The 15,000-nt window shown below is 44.7% G+C and overlaps 1 protein-coding gene across 2 annotated transcripts in view; it reads left to right on the top strand.

Annotated features, from left to right (window-relative positions):
- The window catches only part of LOC143285870 (adenylate cyclase type 2-like), a 158,656-nt gene that overhangs the window by 83,559 nt on the left and 60,097 nt on the right, over positions 1–15,000 (top strand). For both annotated transcript variants that reach the window (XM_076593309.1, XM_076593310.1), the window contains exons 3-4: positions 11,886–12,026; positions 13,087–13,265. In XM_076593309.1, the coding sequence (XP_076449424.1) occupies positions 11,886–12,026; positions 13,087–13,265 (320 nt within the window). The remainder of the gene's footprint in view (positions 1–11,885; positions 12,027–13,086; positions 13,266–15,000) is intronic.

Consider the following 15,000-nt stretch of genomic DNA (forward strand, 5'->3'; position numbering starts at 1 on the left):
CCCCCCCCCCCGCCCCACACCTCCCACCCCCACCCCTCCCACTCAGCCTCCCCCTCCACAGGTTCCTAGCCACCAGCCTTCCAACCCATCATTCGCACATCCCCGATACTTTACTTGTCACTTTACTCTCCTCCACCTCCCTCCGCCCACACAGCCATAACACTTACTGCCATAACCCTGATTATCCCCTTTATCTATAATCCCCCAGTTCTATATTCCAGTAGGTTTCAGTTCCCCCAGGTCGAAACCTGTTTCATCATACACTTTTGGGTAGTGGTTAGTAGAGGCCGGTTAGCAATGATAAGCGATCAAAGCTTATAAAAAAATAAAAAATTAAAAAATTTAAAAAAACGAATATTGCGAAAGAAAGAACGCAGTAATGCAAAACAACATAACGCAAGCTGCATGTTTTGACTAGTAGTCAAGAACTGGTCAATGAATCGTCAAACCAAGTAAAGGAGTCTTCATTTTCCATGAACATGCCAAAATGCCCAAAGTCTGTAAACTTGTGTATGGTGATCATTTGCGGTTAGTAATGTTCAGCAATGATCAGCAGTAGTCAATAGTGGCGAGTTAAGTCAAATTTTGTCAAGACGTCCAATACGCAGAAACTGTCACAAAATGATATACTCTGAAGTCAGTGGTTTGTTGTGGTCAGCAGTGGTCAGTTGGCTGCCAAAAACAAGGCGTCATAATGAAACACAAACGTGCAAAAAGCAAAAAAAATAAAATAAAATAAAATAAAAAAAACAGCAAAAAAAAACACGCAATCTGACCACTGTTGCAAGGTGGTCAGCGTGGTCAGTAATGATCATCAGAAAGCAACGGTCAGCTAATTGTCAAATTCTGCCAGGAATTGTATGACCATCACAGAGAAGTGTAATTTGAACAAAAAGGTCAGCAGTTGTCAACAGTTTTCAGTTTCAGTTTCACTTTCTCAAGGAGGCGTCACTGCGTTCGGACAAATCCATACACGCTACACCGCATCTGTTGAGCAGATGCCTGACCAGCAGCATAACCCAACGCGCTTAGTCAGGCCTTGAGTGCATGCTTACATATTTGTGTACCTATGAAAGTGGATTTCATTTTACGTAATTTCGCCAGAGGACAACACTCTCGTTGCCATGGGTTCTTTTTCAGTGCGCCAAGTGCGTGCTGCACACGGGACCTCGGTTTATCGTCTCATCCGAAAGACTAGACGCTCAGTTTGATTTTCCAGTCAAACTTGGGAGAAAGGGCGAGAGCGGGATTCGAACCCACACCCTCACGGACTCTGTATTGGCAGCTGAGCGTCTTAACCATTCTGCCACCTTCCTTCCACTGTTGTCAACAGTGGTCAGGCAGTGGTCATAAAAACTCGTCGAGACATCACAACGCAAAAAAACATGACAAATACTGCAGTTTGAACACTTTCTGATTGTGGTTAACAGTCGTCAACAGTGGCCATAGACCTGTGGGAACATTGACCTGAAGGACCATCGCCCTGGTACAGCTACAAAATGTAATTTTTTGGGGAACATAGAGCTGGGGGAACACAGAGATGACTTATAGATTTTCCTCCTCACTGTTTCCGATTCACTACACTTATGTGTTTATTTATTTAACTATTTATTCTTTCATTCATTCCCTTCCACTCTATATCACTAGACAGGAGCTTCAATGCAGACTATTACAAGTAGGACTACCCCGCCTTGTATTTGCATCTGTAAATTTATGGTGGACGGGAGAGTGAGGATGGGTCAATAAAGGCCAGCCCAGAACAACGTCCCCCTTCACCCCACACCCCACACCCCCGGGCCCTACCAAGATGATTTTTTTTTTCCTGTAAATTTACGGAAATGTATAAATCTGAGAGACACAAAGGTTGATCATGAGAATCTTGAATCTCTCTCCTTTCTTTAGCTTAACGTCTTTTCACTTTGAGTGACATCAGACGTCATCCGTGTGTGTGTGTGTGTGTGTGTGTGTGTGTTTGTTGGTGGTGGTGGTGGTGGTGTATGTGTGTGTGTGTGTGTGTGTGTGTCTGTGTGTCTGTGTCTGTGTGTCTCTGTGTGTCTGTGTCTGTCTCTGTCTCTGTGTGTGCATTTGGGTGTGTTGAAGTGGGTGTGGGTGTGGGTTAGAGAGAGAGAGAGACAGACAGACAGACAGACAGACAGACAGACAGACAGAGGCTGAAAAGGCAAGCTCGCAGGGGGTCATTAACTGATGGCGGGGCGGTCAAAGCAGGAGGCAAAATGGTAACAGCCGAACAGGACCTGTTGCCTTCTGACATCAGCTGTAAAGGAGGCCACACTCCAAAGGTTACACAAAATTGTTACTGCTACAAAACTGAAGTGCAGAAACGGGTTTGAGCCACGTGTTTCAGCTTCGAGTTCTCTGTATAGGCTTTTTGCTTCTTCTTCTTCTTCTTCTTCTTCTCTCTCTCTCTCTCTCTCTCTCTCTCTCTCTCTCTCTCTCTCTCTCTGATTTCTTTTTTTTTAATTTATTTATTATTTATTTATTTGTTTGCTTTTATTTTATTTTATTTCATCTTTATTTATCTTTTTTTTTTATCTTTTTTTATCTTTTTTTTTCTCAAGGCCTGACTAAGCGCGTTGGGTTACGCTGCTGGTCAGGCACCTGCTTAGCAGATGTGGTGTAGTGTATATGGATTTGTCCGAACGCAGTGACGTCTCCTTGAGCTACTGATACTGTGTGGACTAATTCTCTGGTCACCATATCTATCTAAATGGTAATACGAATAAGTAGAAGAAGAAGAATTTACATCGCGCTCAATGTTGCGCAGAGACAGGGTTTCAGTTTCAGTTTCTCAAGGAGTTGCAACTGCTTTCGGACAAATCCATATATATATCCATAAGGAGGAAGGTGGCAGAATGGTTACGACGCTCAGCTGCCAATACAGAGAGTCCGTGAGGGTGTGGGTTCGAATCCCGCTCTCGCCCTTTCTCCTAAGTTTGACTGGAAAATCAAACTGAGCGTCTAGTCTTTCGGATGAGACGATAAACCGAGGTCCCGTGTGCAGCACGCACTTGGCGCACTGAAAAAGAACCCATGGCAACGAGAGTGTTGTCCTCTGGCGAAATTACGTAAAATGAAATCCACTTTCATAGGTACACAAATATGTAAGCATGCACTCAAGGCCTGACTAAGCGCGTTGGGTTATGCTGCTGGTCAGGCATCTGCTCAACAGATGTGGTGTAGCGTGTATGGATTTGTCCGAACGCAGTGACGCCTCCTTGAGAAAGTGAAACTGAAACTGAATATATATATATAACACACACACACACACACACACACACACACACATATATATATATATATATATATATATATATATATATATATATATATATATATCAAATCAAAGCGATTTCACACAAGTTATTCACACACACGTTTAATTCTGGTTCAGAAGGATGAAAGAAAAAAAAAACGAACATAAAAGTGCTACTATGTTGTACTTTACTCTGTGGGAGACAGAGAGCCAGTGGAGATATCGTAAGTGAGAAGAATGTGTTCAGAATGCGGCATAGTTTTGTATGTGCTGAAGCGAGCGAATGTGTGAAGGCGGCAAACCAGACTTTGCATAGATGTAATAAGTTGGGGTTTTTTTTATAAGTAACAGTAAACGTATTAACAGCAAAACCCAAAGCTTTGAATCATTACATGTGGTTGGAGATTCAATATGCGCTGTGCCACATGTGCATGGAACATAGAAATCCACACAGTGTGAAGAAACATCACGTGAAAAGTTACCAGATGTCACGAGTCCACTGTAAAAAAAAAACAACAACAACTAAACAAAAACAAAAAAACAGTAAACGGTTAAAGGTCCCATAACCTTTTAAGGCCTTCGGGGCAGTGTATTAATGTCCACTGTGTCTGGAGCTCGGCATAGGAAGGCGGGACCTAATCCTTGCTTTGCGCCGCTTTATTAACTAATTCAAACCTGCGCCCGCCTGAGAGGCGTGCGCCACGGGTCGCCGTTCTCCGCCTGAAGGCGGGCGAAGAAAACCATTTTCGTAAACCGGTTCGTCAGCTCATTACTATGCATTAAACTGCTATGTAAGGGAAGTAACTCCAACTTAACTTCCATCCTCACTTGCACACGAAGTTTTGCTCCGAAAATCGAACGATTAGTCTGTTTTTTATCCGGGTTTTTTTCGCATCGATATGGTAAAACATCAAAGGCTTACTGCGCAGTAAATGCTAAGTGAAATTATGATGGACTCTTGCAGCAAATTCGCCCCACATAATGACGATTTGTTTACTAATTCATCCGGTATTTCTTGGGAAAGTGAAAGAGATGAAATTAGCAACCAGTCTAGACAAAGGAGCGGACGTTTCAATCAAAACGATAGCCCACAACCTTCAACAACGACAGAAGCTGAAATTCTACTATTACTGGGTTGTTGTTTTTAAGTTACAAGTAAACTAGTGCATCCCTTGTCTTGAGACTCCAGTAACTTGTGTCAAAATCATATTTCAGTCATTATGTGAAGTTCGGTAGCTATTGGTTGTGTGGTTGCTATAAATTTGTGCCTGAAGTGAAGCACCCCTTTCCCGTTGATGCAGCCATGCCAAAACATGCCAGGCTGGAAGGATTGCACAGGCAGAAAAGAAAATTAAAGGGCTGAAAGGGTTAAAGCCTTTCCCAACAGGAAGTCAGGTCAGGATCAACGCCTCGACCACACGGCCTAAGTACCCTTCACGGAAGGAAGGAAGATTCTTATGTACTAACAGAAATGAGAGGGTTTGTAGAAAATGTAATTCAGGTGAAGTGGGAGACGAATTCCATTACGTCTTTAAATGCTCGTTCTTTTCAGACACTAGAAAAGCATTCTTAAAACCATTTTATTGTAAAAGTCCGAACACACTGAAATTCAGTACACTGTTTAATTCTCCGAAGAAAAAAGTGTTGTTGAAGCTGGCAAAATTTTTGAAAATTATTATTGAATCTCTGCGATAATTTTGATGTTCTTATTCTTTTTTCGTATGTCGGGATAACAGTACTAAACGCTTCAAGTATTTCCTTTTTTTTTCTTTTTTCTTTTTTTTATCCTTATATTGAATTGTTTATTGTTTATTTGCGTTTGAGCATGTGGGCCCTGCAGGTTTTCTTTCCCTAGGGCTCCTACCTAGAGTTGAGTGTGCTGTGGGCGTAAATTGGGAGACTGGGACCACACAGTCGAGTGTCATCCACTTCAAGGATGCGTCTTTGGGTGTGTTGCTCTAATTACCTGACCAAGACTGCAAGTGTCTGTATCTCTCGGGCCTGGTTAACGCCGGGATATCATTATGACAGGAAGCGTAGAGTACGGCCTTGTCACGCAGTCCCAAACCAAAATGGACCTCCATAGCAACATCGTCATCGTCCTCCTCCTCCTCCTTCATCATTATCAATATACACAAAACAGTCTCAATAAGCCTGTGGCCTTTCATGCCTTGCTCTCATGGTGACCACAGTTTCGACACCCCTCCACTTCCGTACTTGGGGTGAGTCCTGTCAATGTCTTCAGTGTCGGCAGATTCATGGGTGGCTGTTATTTGAGGGACGTGGTGGCGGTCTCCACTCTGGAGGGGGCGAGGGGGGGACGCTCACTCAGTCTGGCTCCGCGACTAAGCCATTATTGTCATTAGTAGGGGGCTTAGTAGGTGGTGTCCTAAGTACGTTAAATCAGAACAGGCACCACAGAACACCACCGAAGTGACTCAGCAGCAGTGCAGGGTCTCTTCTGGTGTGTTGCCTCCTGGCGACCTAACATCTATGGTTCCCTGCGGACTGCCGACGCTGGAACTGTGACGGACGAACCCGGGTGTGGACTTGTATGGGGAAATCTAACTGAGCGGCGTGGGAGTAATGCCACTGAAACGGTGCAGATGATGGGGGCAGCAAAAAAAAAAAAAAAATCATGCTAGTAGAAAAGCGAGGCCTCGAACCCTGATCTCTGGTGAGCATTGGATCAGAGGTACAACGCCTGATCGATAGTGGCCACGGCCACTCCCCGTTTAGTGCAGTTCAAAGCAATTTTACAGATGATTATTTCAGAAGCAGGGTGGGGGTTCCTTGCGCAATGTAGTGGCCTCGTTATGAAACAAAGGTGCTTCAAAACTTCGGAACAGCGTGTTTGTTGGAGTTCGCGCGCCGGGTCTGTGGTCTGCGCACACAATGTCCTTCTTTGTTTGTGTGTGTGTGCGTGTGTGTGTGTGTGTGTGTGTGTGTGTGCGTGTGTGTGTGTGTGTGTGTGTGTGTGTGTGTGTGTGTTTCTGGTGTGTGTTTTTCTGTTTGTTTGTTTCTATTGTTGTTTGTGTGTGTGTGTGCGTGCGTGTGTGTGTGTGTGTGTGTGTGTGTGTGTGTGTGTCAGTGTGCACGCGCGCGCGTGCGGGTGTGTGTGTGTGTGTGTGTGTGTGTGTGTGTGTGTGTGTGTGTGTCGTATGTGTATTCGTGTGTATGTATTTGTGTGTTTGCGTGTATAAACACCTCTATGTGTGCATGTCTGTACGTTTGCGTGCGCGCGCGCGCGCGTGTGTGTGCGTGTGTGTGTGTGTGGCAAATTTATATCGATTGTTCCTGAGCGTCAGTCGGGCAGTCTCTGTCAAACTATTGACGTGATAATTGTCCACCACACCACTCAGGGCAGGCATGTTATTTCTATCCTCAACATTTTCATACGATCATAACACACACACACACACACACACACACACACACACACACACACACACACACACACACACACAACACACACACACACACAACACACACACACACACATACAACACACACACGCATCACATCCACACACACACACACACACACACACACACACACACACACACACACACACACACCACACACAACACACACACACACATACAACACACACACGCATCACATCCACACACACACACACACACACACACACACACACACACACACACACACACACACATACAATAATAATGCACCTGACCAAATTTCTCCAGTTGGTGATATAAAGTTATTATTATCTTATCTTATCTTAGCATACATACGCATCACATCCACACACACACACACACACACACACACACACACACACACACACACACACACACACACACACACATCACAACACAACACAACACAACACAACACATCATAACGTCATACCAAATATGACACACCAACAGATAATCAGACCACATACAATAGACGTTGCGTGACACACGTTGATAAGTGACATTACTAGACCCAAAAGCTTTAACAGACTGTGTTGCCTTAAAGGTTGAATCCAAATCATTACGTCTATTAAAGAAAAAAGAAATACAATTAACTCTGTATAATGGAAAGGCTGCCACGAGAGAGAAAGAGGGGGAATTGATTACTTTCTTTGCTGAGGATAATGTAATAAGCTAACAATGTTTTTGTTCATCCAACCCTCGAAAGTGGACAACGGGAAAAACCGCAATGATTTTTTTTTTTTTTTTTCTGAATAGCAATTTTTTCTTTAATAGTGGATGAGGAAAGGAAAGAACAAAATAGCATATTATGTCATAGCATCATATTCGTTGCAAATCATGAAAAAGGTTACACGAACAATCATTAACACACACACGTAAACTTTTTTTTGTTATGTATTAAATGATAGGCATATATGTGGAGAGAAAAATAGAATGATAAACAGAGAGAGAGAGAGAGAGAGAGAGAGAGATCATCGAAGGCTTTGTTTTTGACTGACATCGGCCAAAGTTTCTGGGGTCTCAAAAGCGATGCGAAAAAAAAAAACCCAAAAAAACAACTTTCAGGATGAATAGAAAAGTCTCATTGATTTTTTGTTTTTGTTTTTACCAAGGAAAGAAGGGGTTTCCCTGACAAAAAAAAAAGAAAGAAAAAAAAGAAAAAGAAAAAACTACATCCCCAACGAACAAGCTTCTTTCGGTCGATAGACAATAAGCACAAAACCGGATCACATGAAGAAGGAATAAATATATATTTAAATAAAAAAAAGAAAAAGAAGAAGAAGAAAAAACAAACAAAACAACAACAGTTCATTCCACAGAAGTGTGTGTGTAGGTGTCTGGCAGCGGTTGTTGTCATTTGTAATGTTTTCTGCGATATGGTACCTTTTCTTATCCATACAAATACGGTCAGATTCATGAATTTCAGGCCTTTAGGGGAGATAAAAACCAAGTGTACAGAAGCATACAGAGACTTGTTCTGACACTGTTATTCTTCGTCAAGATTCCTTGTCATGAAGTGTGAAAACCGATGCTTTTTTGTCATTATTTTGTTTTAGACCGGATCCGGCCAGACCAGACCTAAGTTCAGTGCATGCTTAACAGGATTTGCAGACCAGGAGCCTGTTAAATTGCTTGGTTCTAACTTTTTGACAGTTAGTTACACGTGACTAAATAATGCCTACGTTGACCGAACTACGCCATTGGTCAGTTCCATACTACACACAGTTAGTAGCGGGTTACGACCATACTAGGCTCTTCCGTCCGAGCAATGCAACTGGCTCCAAAATCCCTTCTAAACGTGTGTGACAGAGTTACGATGTTACCACATTTCACACTCAAGGTAGGCTTAGTTAAAACATAATTATTTCAAAGGGGGTCGTCTCTGTAATGACCACACCTCACTCAAATGAATCTGGTTTTTGTATAAAAAAGCAAACAAACAAAAAACAAATAAATAGATAAATAAATGAATGAAAACAAAAAGGGTACCAAGTTAAAATTGTACGAAGTGTTCCTAAACAAATAAAAAATAAATAGATAAATAAATGAAAACAACACGGTAATCAGTATCAGTACCTCAAGGAGGCGTCACTGCGTTCGGTAAAATCCATATGCTATCGACACGTAGTGCTATTGACACATAACTGGTAACGAGCAGTAGGCCTGCCGTCCCCCCCCCCCCCCCCCCCCCCCGCCCCCCACTCCCCGGACCCCCCACCCCAAATCAGTGGTGCTATCAACACGTAGTGCTGTTCAAAAGTAGTGATAACGAAACGCAGCGCTATTGACACGTACCGCAATCGGGAAGTACCCAAAATACGTTAACGAAAAGAACGAACGAATGAACGAACACACACAACCACACACACACACACACACACACACACACACACACACACACACACACACACAACCACACACACACACACACACACACACACACACACACACACACACACAACCACACACACACACACACACACACACACACACACACACACACACACACAACCACACACACACACACACACACACACACACACACACACACACACACACACACACATGGCAACAGAGTGTAGAGAACATGGGCGAATGGCGAACAGACGAATCGGAATGACACCCTTTGTATTGCGAAAGTCCCCCCCGCCCCCCCACCCCCACCCCCACCCCCCCAACCCCACCCCTGCAAAAATGAACACACGCACGTACATAACACATCTCCATCACCCCGCCTCAATCAGTTGCCGTGAAGAGAACTGTCACTCAAGCGTCACAGGATGAAAGCGAGCGTGCGAAATTGACACGGGGTGATGAATTTCACCACACCCGGTGCGGTAGCCCTTTTCGATGCCCCGTTGGTTTACACCCCTGGATAAGAATTTTTTTTTTTTAAACCCAAAGAACTGGCTTGCCCAGTTTAGTCCCGGTGGTGTCTGTGTAGAATAGCCTTGAATGACCACCACGGTTAAACTTCAACTGGTCAAGACTGACCCCCCTTGCCTTGGTTCTACCTAGCCTTTTCTTCCTTTTTACGGATGTGGGGTTTTATTCCAGTCAAACCTCAAATGACTCCGTTGACAACTTTTGCCCAGTTTGAACCAATACAGGGTATTTAAATTGAACTGTTTGCTTTGCTTTAAGTTTTAATGGAAGGTTGCAGAATGGTTAATCTGTTCAACCTTGGGGAGTTTAACTCTCTCCATACGAACGGCGAAAGAGACGACGTTAACAGCGTTTCACCCCAATTACCATCATCAAAATATTGCAAGCGGAAGGCTCTTATACTGAAGAGGTGAATGTTGACAAAGAATACCACAATTCTGACGACGGAAGCTAAAGGTTGGGTCATTCAGACACCCACTGGACATCCGAGGGGTCTGTGTAGAGGAGAAAAGAGGACTGGCCGTGCTGAGTGAGTTAAAGGCTTGACAGACTTTTCATGCCATGCTGATGCGGGCAACAACAACAAAAATGAAACGAAAATGGAAAAAAAAAAAACACAGAAAGTATACTGTTTTTCCTCCAAATTACTCGTGGACACATCCAGAAATAGTGTAGGAGCTAGTTTCCCCTTTCTTTGCGGTCCGAGATAATCTGAGCGCGTCCAGACCACCACTCAAGGTCTAGTGGAGGGGGGAAAAATATCGGCTGCTGAGCCGTGATTGGAACCAGCGCGCTCAGATTATCTCGCTTCCTAGGCGGACGCGTTACCTCTAGGCCATCACTTCACCTTAACCCCCCTCAACCCCATTCACCCTTCAAACCTTCCCTCCCCCAACTCCTTGCTTTTTCAACAGCGTAATTAAACCTGTAAATAGGGGGTCATTTCCAGTTAGGAGCGGGGGATGGAGAGGGTTGGGGGGGTGTCGATCTTTTAACTCACTCAGTACGGCCAGTCCTCTCTTCTCCTCTACGCAGACCCCTCGGATGTCCAGTGGGTGTCTGAATGACCCAACCTTTATAGCTTCCGTCGTCAGAATTGTGGTATTCTTTGTCAACATTCACCTCTTCAGTATAAGAGCCTTCAGCTTGCAATATTTTGATGATGGCAATTGGGGTGAAACGCTCTTACCGTCGTCTCTTTCGCCGTTCGTATAAGCCACAAAGGACCTCCGTGGGCCATTCGAGGCTGGGTCAAAATGACCCTGGGGTGAAATCCAGCTGGGGGTGGTTAGGGTAGGGTGGGGGTCTAGTTTTAGGCTGTTACACCGGTTTATGTCATCATGTCAGCCGTTGGTGATGATGATGATGAACGCTTGTCCACTGCCGTGATAGAGTGGTCAGGTATTGGGGGATGGGGGTGGGGAGTGTCCGGGAGGGGGTGAGGGGTGCCCGTGGTGCGTGCGGGTGGAACATGGTATTGATCATTACGAATGTGGATGTGACAGACGTGTCTGGAATCTGCTGACTTTCATGAGCGTCTGTGTCCTTGTCTCTCTGTCTGTTTCTGTTCGTTCTTTAGTTTAGCGTCTTTTCACTATCAGTGATATTGGACGATTAAAAAAAAATGCAGGGGATGGGGGACGGGGAGTTTCAGTTTCAGTTTCAGTAGCTCAAGGAGGCGTCACTGCGTTCGGACAAATCCATATACGCTACACCACATCTGCCAAGCTTCTGACGAGGTTGTTACGGTCGAACCTTCAGAGGCATTAATTCATAGCCCTATTTCTATATTCCTTTAATGTTCTTCAAAATTGTTTTATTATCATTACTGAACTGTTACTGTTAAATGTTATTGTATGTAAGGTATGCATTTTTTTTTTTTTTTTTTTTTCTAAATTTAGATTTCTACCTTTTCTGTTTTCCTCTTCTTTTGGGTTACGTTGGATTTTTCTACAGAATTTTGCCAGGAACAACCCTTTTGTTACCGTGGGTTCTTTTACGTGCGTTAAGTGCATGCCGCACCCGGGACCTCGGTTTATCGTCTTATCCGAATGAATAGCGCCCAGACCACCACTCAAGGTCTAGTGGAGGGGGAGAAAATATCGGCGGCTGAGCCGCGATTCGAACCAGCGCGCTCAGATTCTCTCGCTTCCTAGGCGGACGCGGCATAGTTTTAGTAGTAGTATCAGTGTTGTGGTACAGTTGTTCACGTGGGCTCCACTGTAGTTCTGATGGAATTAATTTGTTAGTCTTGTTATTGCTGTTTGTCGTTGCAGGCGTCGTTCCGGGACTTGAACCTGGACTCGCTGTACCAGCGCTACACGGTCCGCAGCAAGCAGCTGTTGGTGCTGTGCTACATGGCTCTGTTGCTGCTGGTCTCACTGCTCGTCTTCACCACAGACCTCGTGCAGGGGAGGGTAAGGGGGCTGGGTTGTTCGTCGTGGTGGTGGTGGTGTGGTGGTGGTGGTGGTGGTGGTGTGGTGGTGTTGTTGGTGTGGTGGTAGTGGTGGTGTTGGTGGTGTGGTGGTGGTGCTGGTGGTGGTGGTGTGTTGTTATTGGTGGTGGTGGTGGTGTTGGTGTAGTGGTGGTAGTGGTGGTGGTGGTGGTGTGTTGTTCTTGGTGGTGGTTGTGGTGGTGGTGGTGTGTTGTTCTTGGTGGTGGTGGTGGTGGTGTTGTTGTTGTTGGTGGTGGTGGTGGTGTGTTGTTTTTGGTGGTGATGTGGTGGTGGTGGAGGTGTGTTAGTGTTGCTGTTGGTGGTTGTGGTGGTGGTGTTGCTGCTGTTGTTATTGTTGTTGTTGTTGGTGGTGGAGGTGTGTTGTTATTGTTTTTATTGGTGGTGGTGGTGGTGATGGTGGAGGTGTGTTGTTGATGTTGTCGTTGGTGGTGGTGGTGTTGTTCTTGTTGTTGGTAGTAGTGGTGGTGGTGGTTGTGGTGGAGGTGTGTTGTTGTTGTTGGTGGTGGTGGTGGTGGTGGAGGTGTGTTGTTGTTGTTGTTGGTGGTGGTGGTGTTGGTGTTGGTGTTGATGTCATCGTTGTCGTTGTTGTTGTTAGGTGTTGAGTTCTGTTGTTGTTGTTGTTGCTGCTGTATGCTTTGTTGCTGTTCTCGTTGTTGTTGTTGTAGTTTTGTGTTGTATGATGGTGATGACACAACACCACACACACACACACACACACACACACACACACACACACACACACACACACACACACACACACACACTACACTACACTACACTTAACCAGACGAACCCCATCCTTACCAAGTTCCCATCTGCTCCCTTTTTGCCTTTTTTTTCTTCTCTTTTTTATTTTCTTTATTTTTCTCTCCTCAAGGCCTGACTAAGCGCATTGGATTACGCTTAGCAGGTATGGTGCATGTAGCGTGTATATGGATTTGCCCAAACGCAGTGACGCCTCCTTGAGTAGCTGAAATGAACTGAACTGAACTGAACTGAACTGCTGTTGTTGCTCCACCCAGGGTCAACCGGACGTACACTACATCGGACAAGCGGTGACGCTGTCACTGGGAGCGCTGGGCTTTGGAGGCTTCATCGTGGACATGTCCAGGGGAGGGTTCTTCTTCAGGTACCCGCAGCAGGCGTCCATCGTCTTTTGGGTCGGCTGCCTGGTCGTCATCAACTTCTACTTTGGGTTCAGGTGAGCCTTAGCTTGGGTTTTGGGTTGAGTTGGGTTGGGAGGGGTGGGAGGTTTGGGGTAAAGTCTTGTGGTAAGGTCCCACCTAGGAAGCGAGAGAATTAGGGATCGATTTTCATGCTCGCTAGTGATTTTCTACCCCTCCACTACCTCCACTAGACCTTAAGTTAGTGGTCTGGACGCTAGTCATTCGGATGAGACTAAAACCCGAGGTGCCTTGTGTTGTGCAGCATGCACTTTGCGCACGTTAATTGATTAAAGAACCCATGGCAACAAAATGGTTTTCCCTGGCAAACGTTCCAAGGAAAAATCCACTGAGATATACTTGAGGTGTGTGTGTGCGCGTCATTGATTGAAACCTGACTGAATGACACAGGAGACGAACGATGAGCGCCAAATGGCAGCTGTCAGTCGGCTCTACCCAGGTGGACAGCCTGTTGGGCGAAAGACTCCGTGCTTATTAGATGCTTAGAGTTCAATTCTCTGACTGAAGACAGGCAGTATATAAGTATCGATAATAAAAATAATAATGACAACAACAACAAGACGACAACAACAGCAACAATGATGATGATGATAGTAATAATAATAATAATGATAGAAATGACGACGACGACAAAAACAACAACCAAACAACAACAAAAATGATAGTAATGATAGGGTGTAGTGGAGGGAGAGGAATTGAGAGGACGGTGGTAGGTGATGGGAATGATGCGGGTGATGGAGAGACAGTTGCTATTGTTTGCTGTTGTTGTTGTTGTTGTTTTTTTGGGGGGGGGTGTTTTTTTTGGTTTTTTGTTGTTGTTGTTTTTTGTTGTTGTTGTTGTTGTTGTTTTTTGGGGGGTTGTTTGTTTGTTTTCATATATGTTACAATTTGTGAGACATATTCTTATTCTTAACAAGAGAATGGGACTGGAAAACAATTAGCAGAAACCCAGGATTTGACAGCCCTGGAGGAATTTGAAACAACAACATCAACAGCAGAAACACCAACACCACCAACAACAACACCAACAACACCACCAACAACAACACCAACAACAACACCATCAACACCACCAACAACAACACCAACAACACCACCAACAACAACAACAACAACACCACCAACAACAACACCAACAACACCACCAACAACAACACCAACAACACCACCAACAACAACACCATCAACAACAACACCACCAAGAACAACACCACCAACACCAACAACAACACCACTAACAGCAACACCAACAACACCAACAACACCACCAACAACAACACCATCAACAACAACACCACCAAGAACAACACCACCAACACCAACAACAACACCACTAACAGCAACACCAACAACACCAAACAACACCAACAGCGCCACCACCACCACCAACAACAACACCACCAACAACAACAACAACAACGACAACAACAACAAGAGCAAGAAGAAGAACAAGAACAACACGAAGATGAAGAAGATGATGAAGATGATGATTCTTAACAAGAGAGAGAAAGGTCCCTGCCAAAACTATAAGCAGTTTCTCTTTGCTGAAGTAAAGAATGCTTCTCTCCAGTCAGCACAGGAGCAAAATAACAAGCGCGATCGGCACTCCACAGTGCGTAAGGGTGCTGTCATGTCATGCACTGTGCCTGCTAACATTTCCTTCAGAGGAAGAAAGTTGCTAACGAGAGCTCCTCACCTCACCTCAGGCCCATAACTACAGAGTAGTCGTTCGGGGGAGACCTGAGGATCGCA

The sequence above is a fragment of the Babylonia areolata genome, chromosome 9 (genome assembly GCF_041734735.1).
Source record: "Babylonia areolata isolate BAREFJ2019XMU chromosome 9, ASM4173473v1, whole genome shotgun sequence".
In the NCBI taxonomy this organism is placed as follows: domain Eukaryota; kingdom Metazoa; phylum Mollusca; class Gastropoda; order Neogastropoda; family Buccinidae; genus Babylonia; species Babylonia areolata.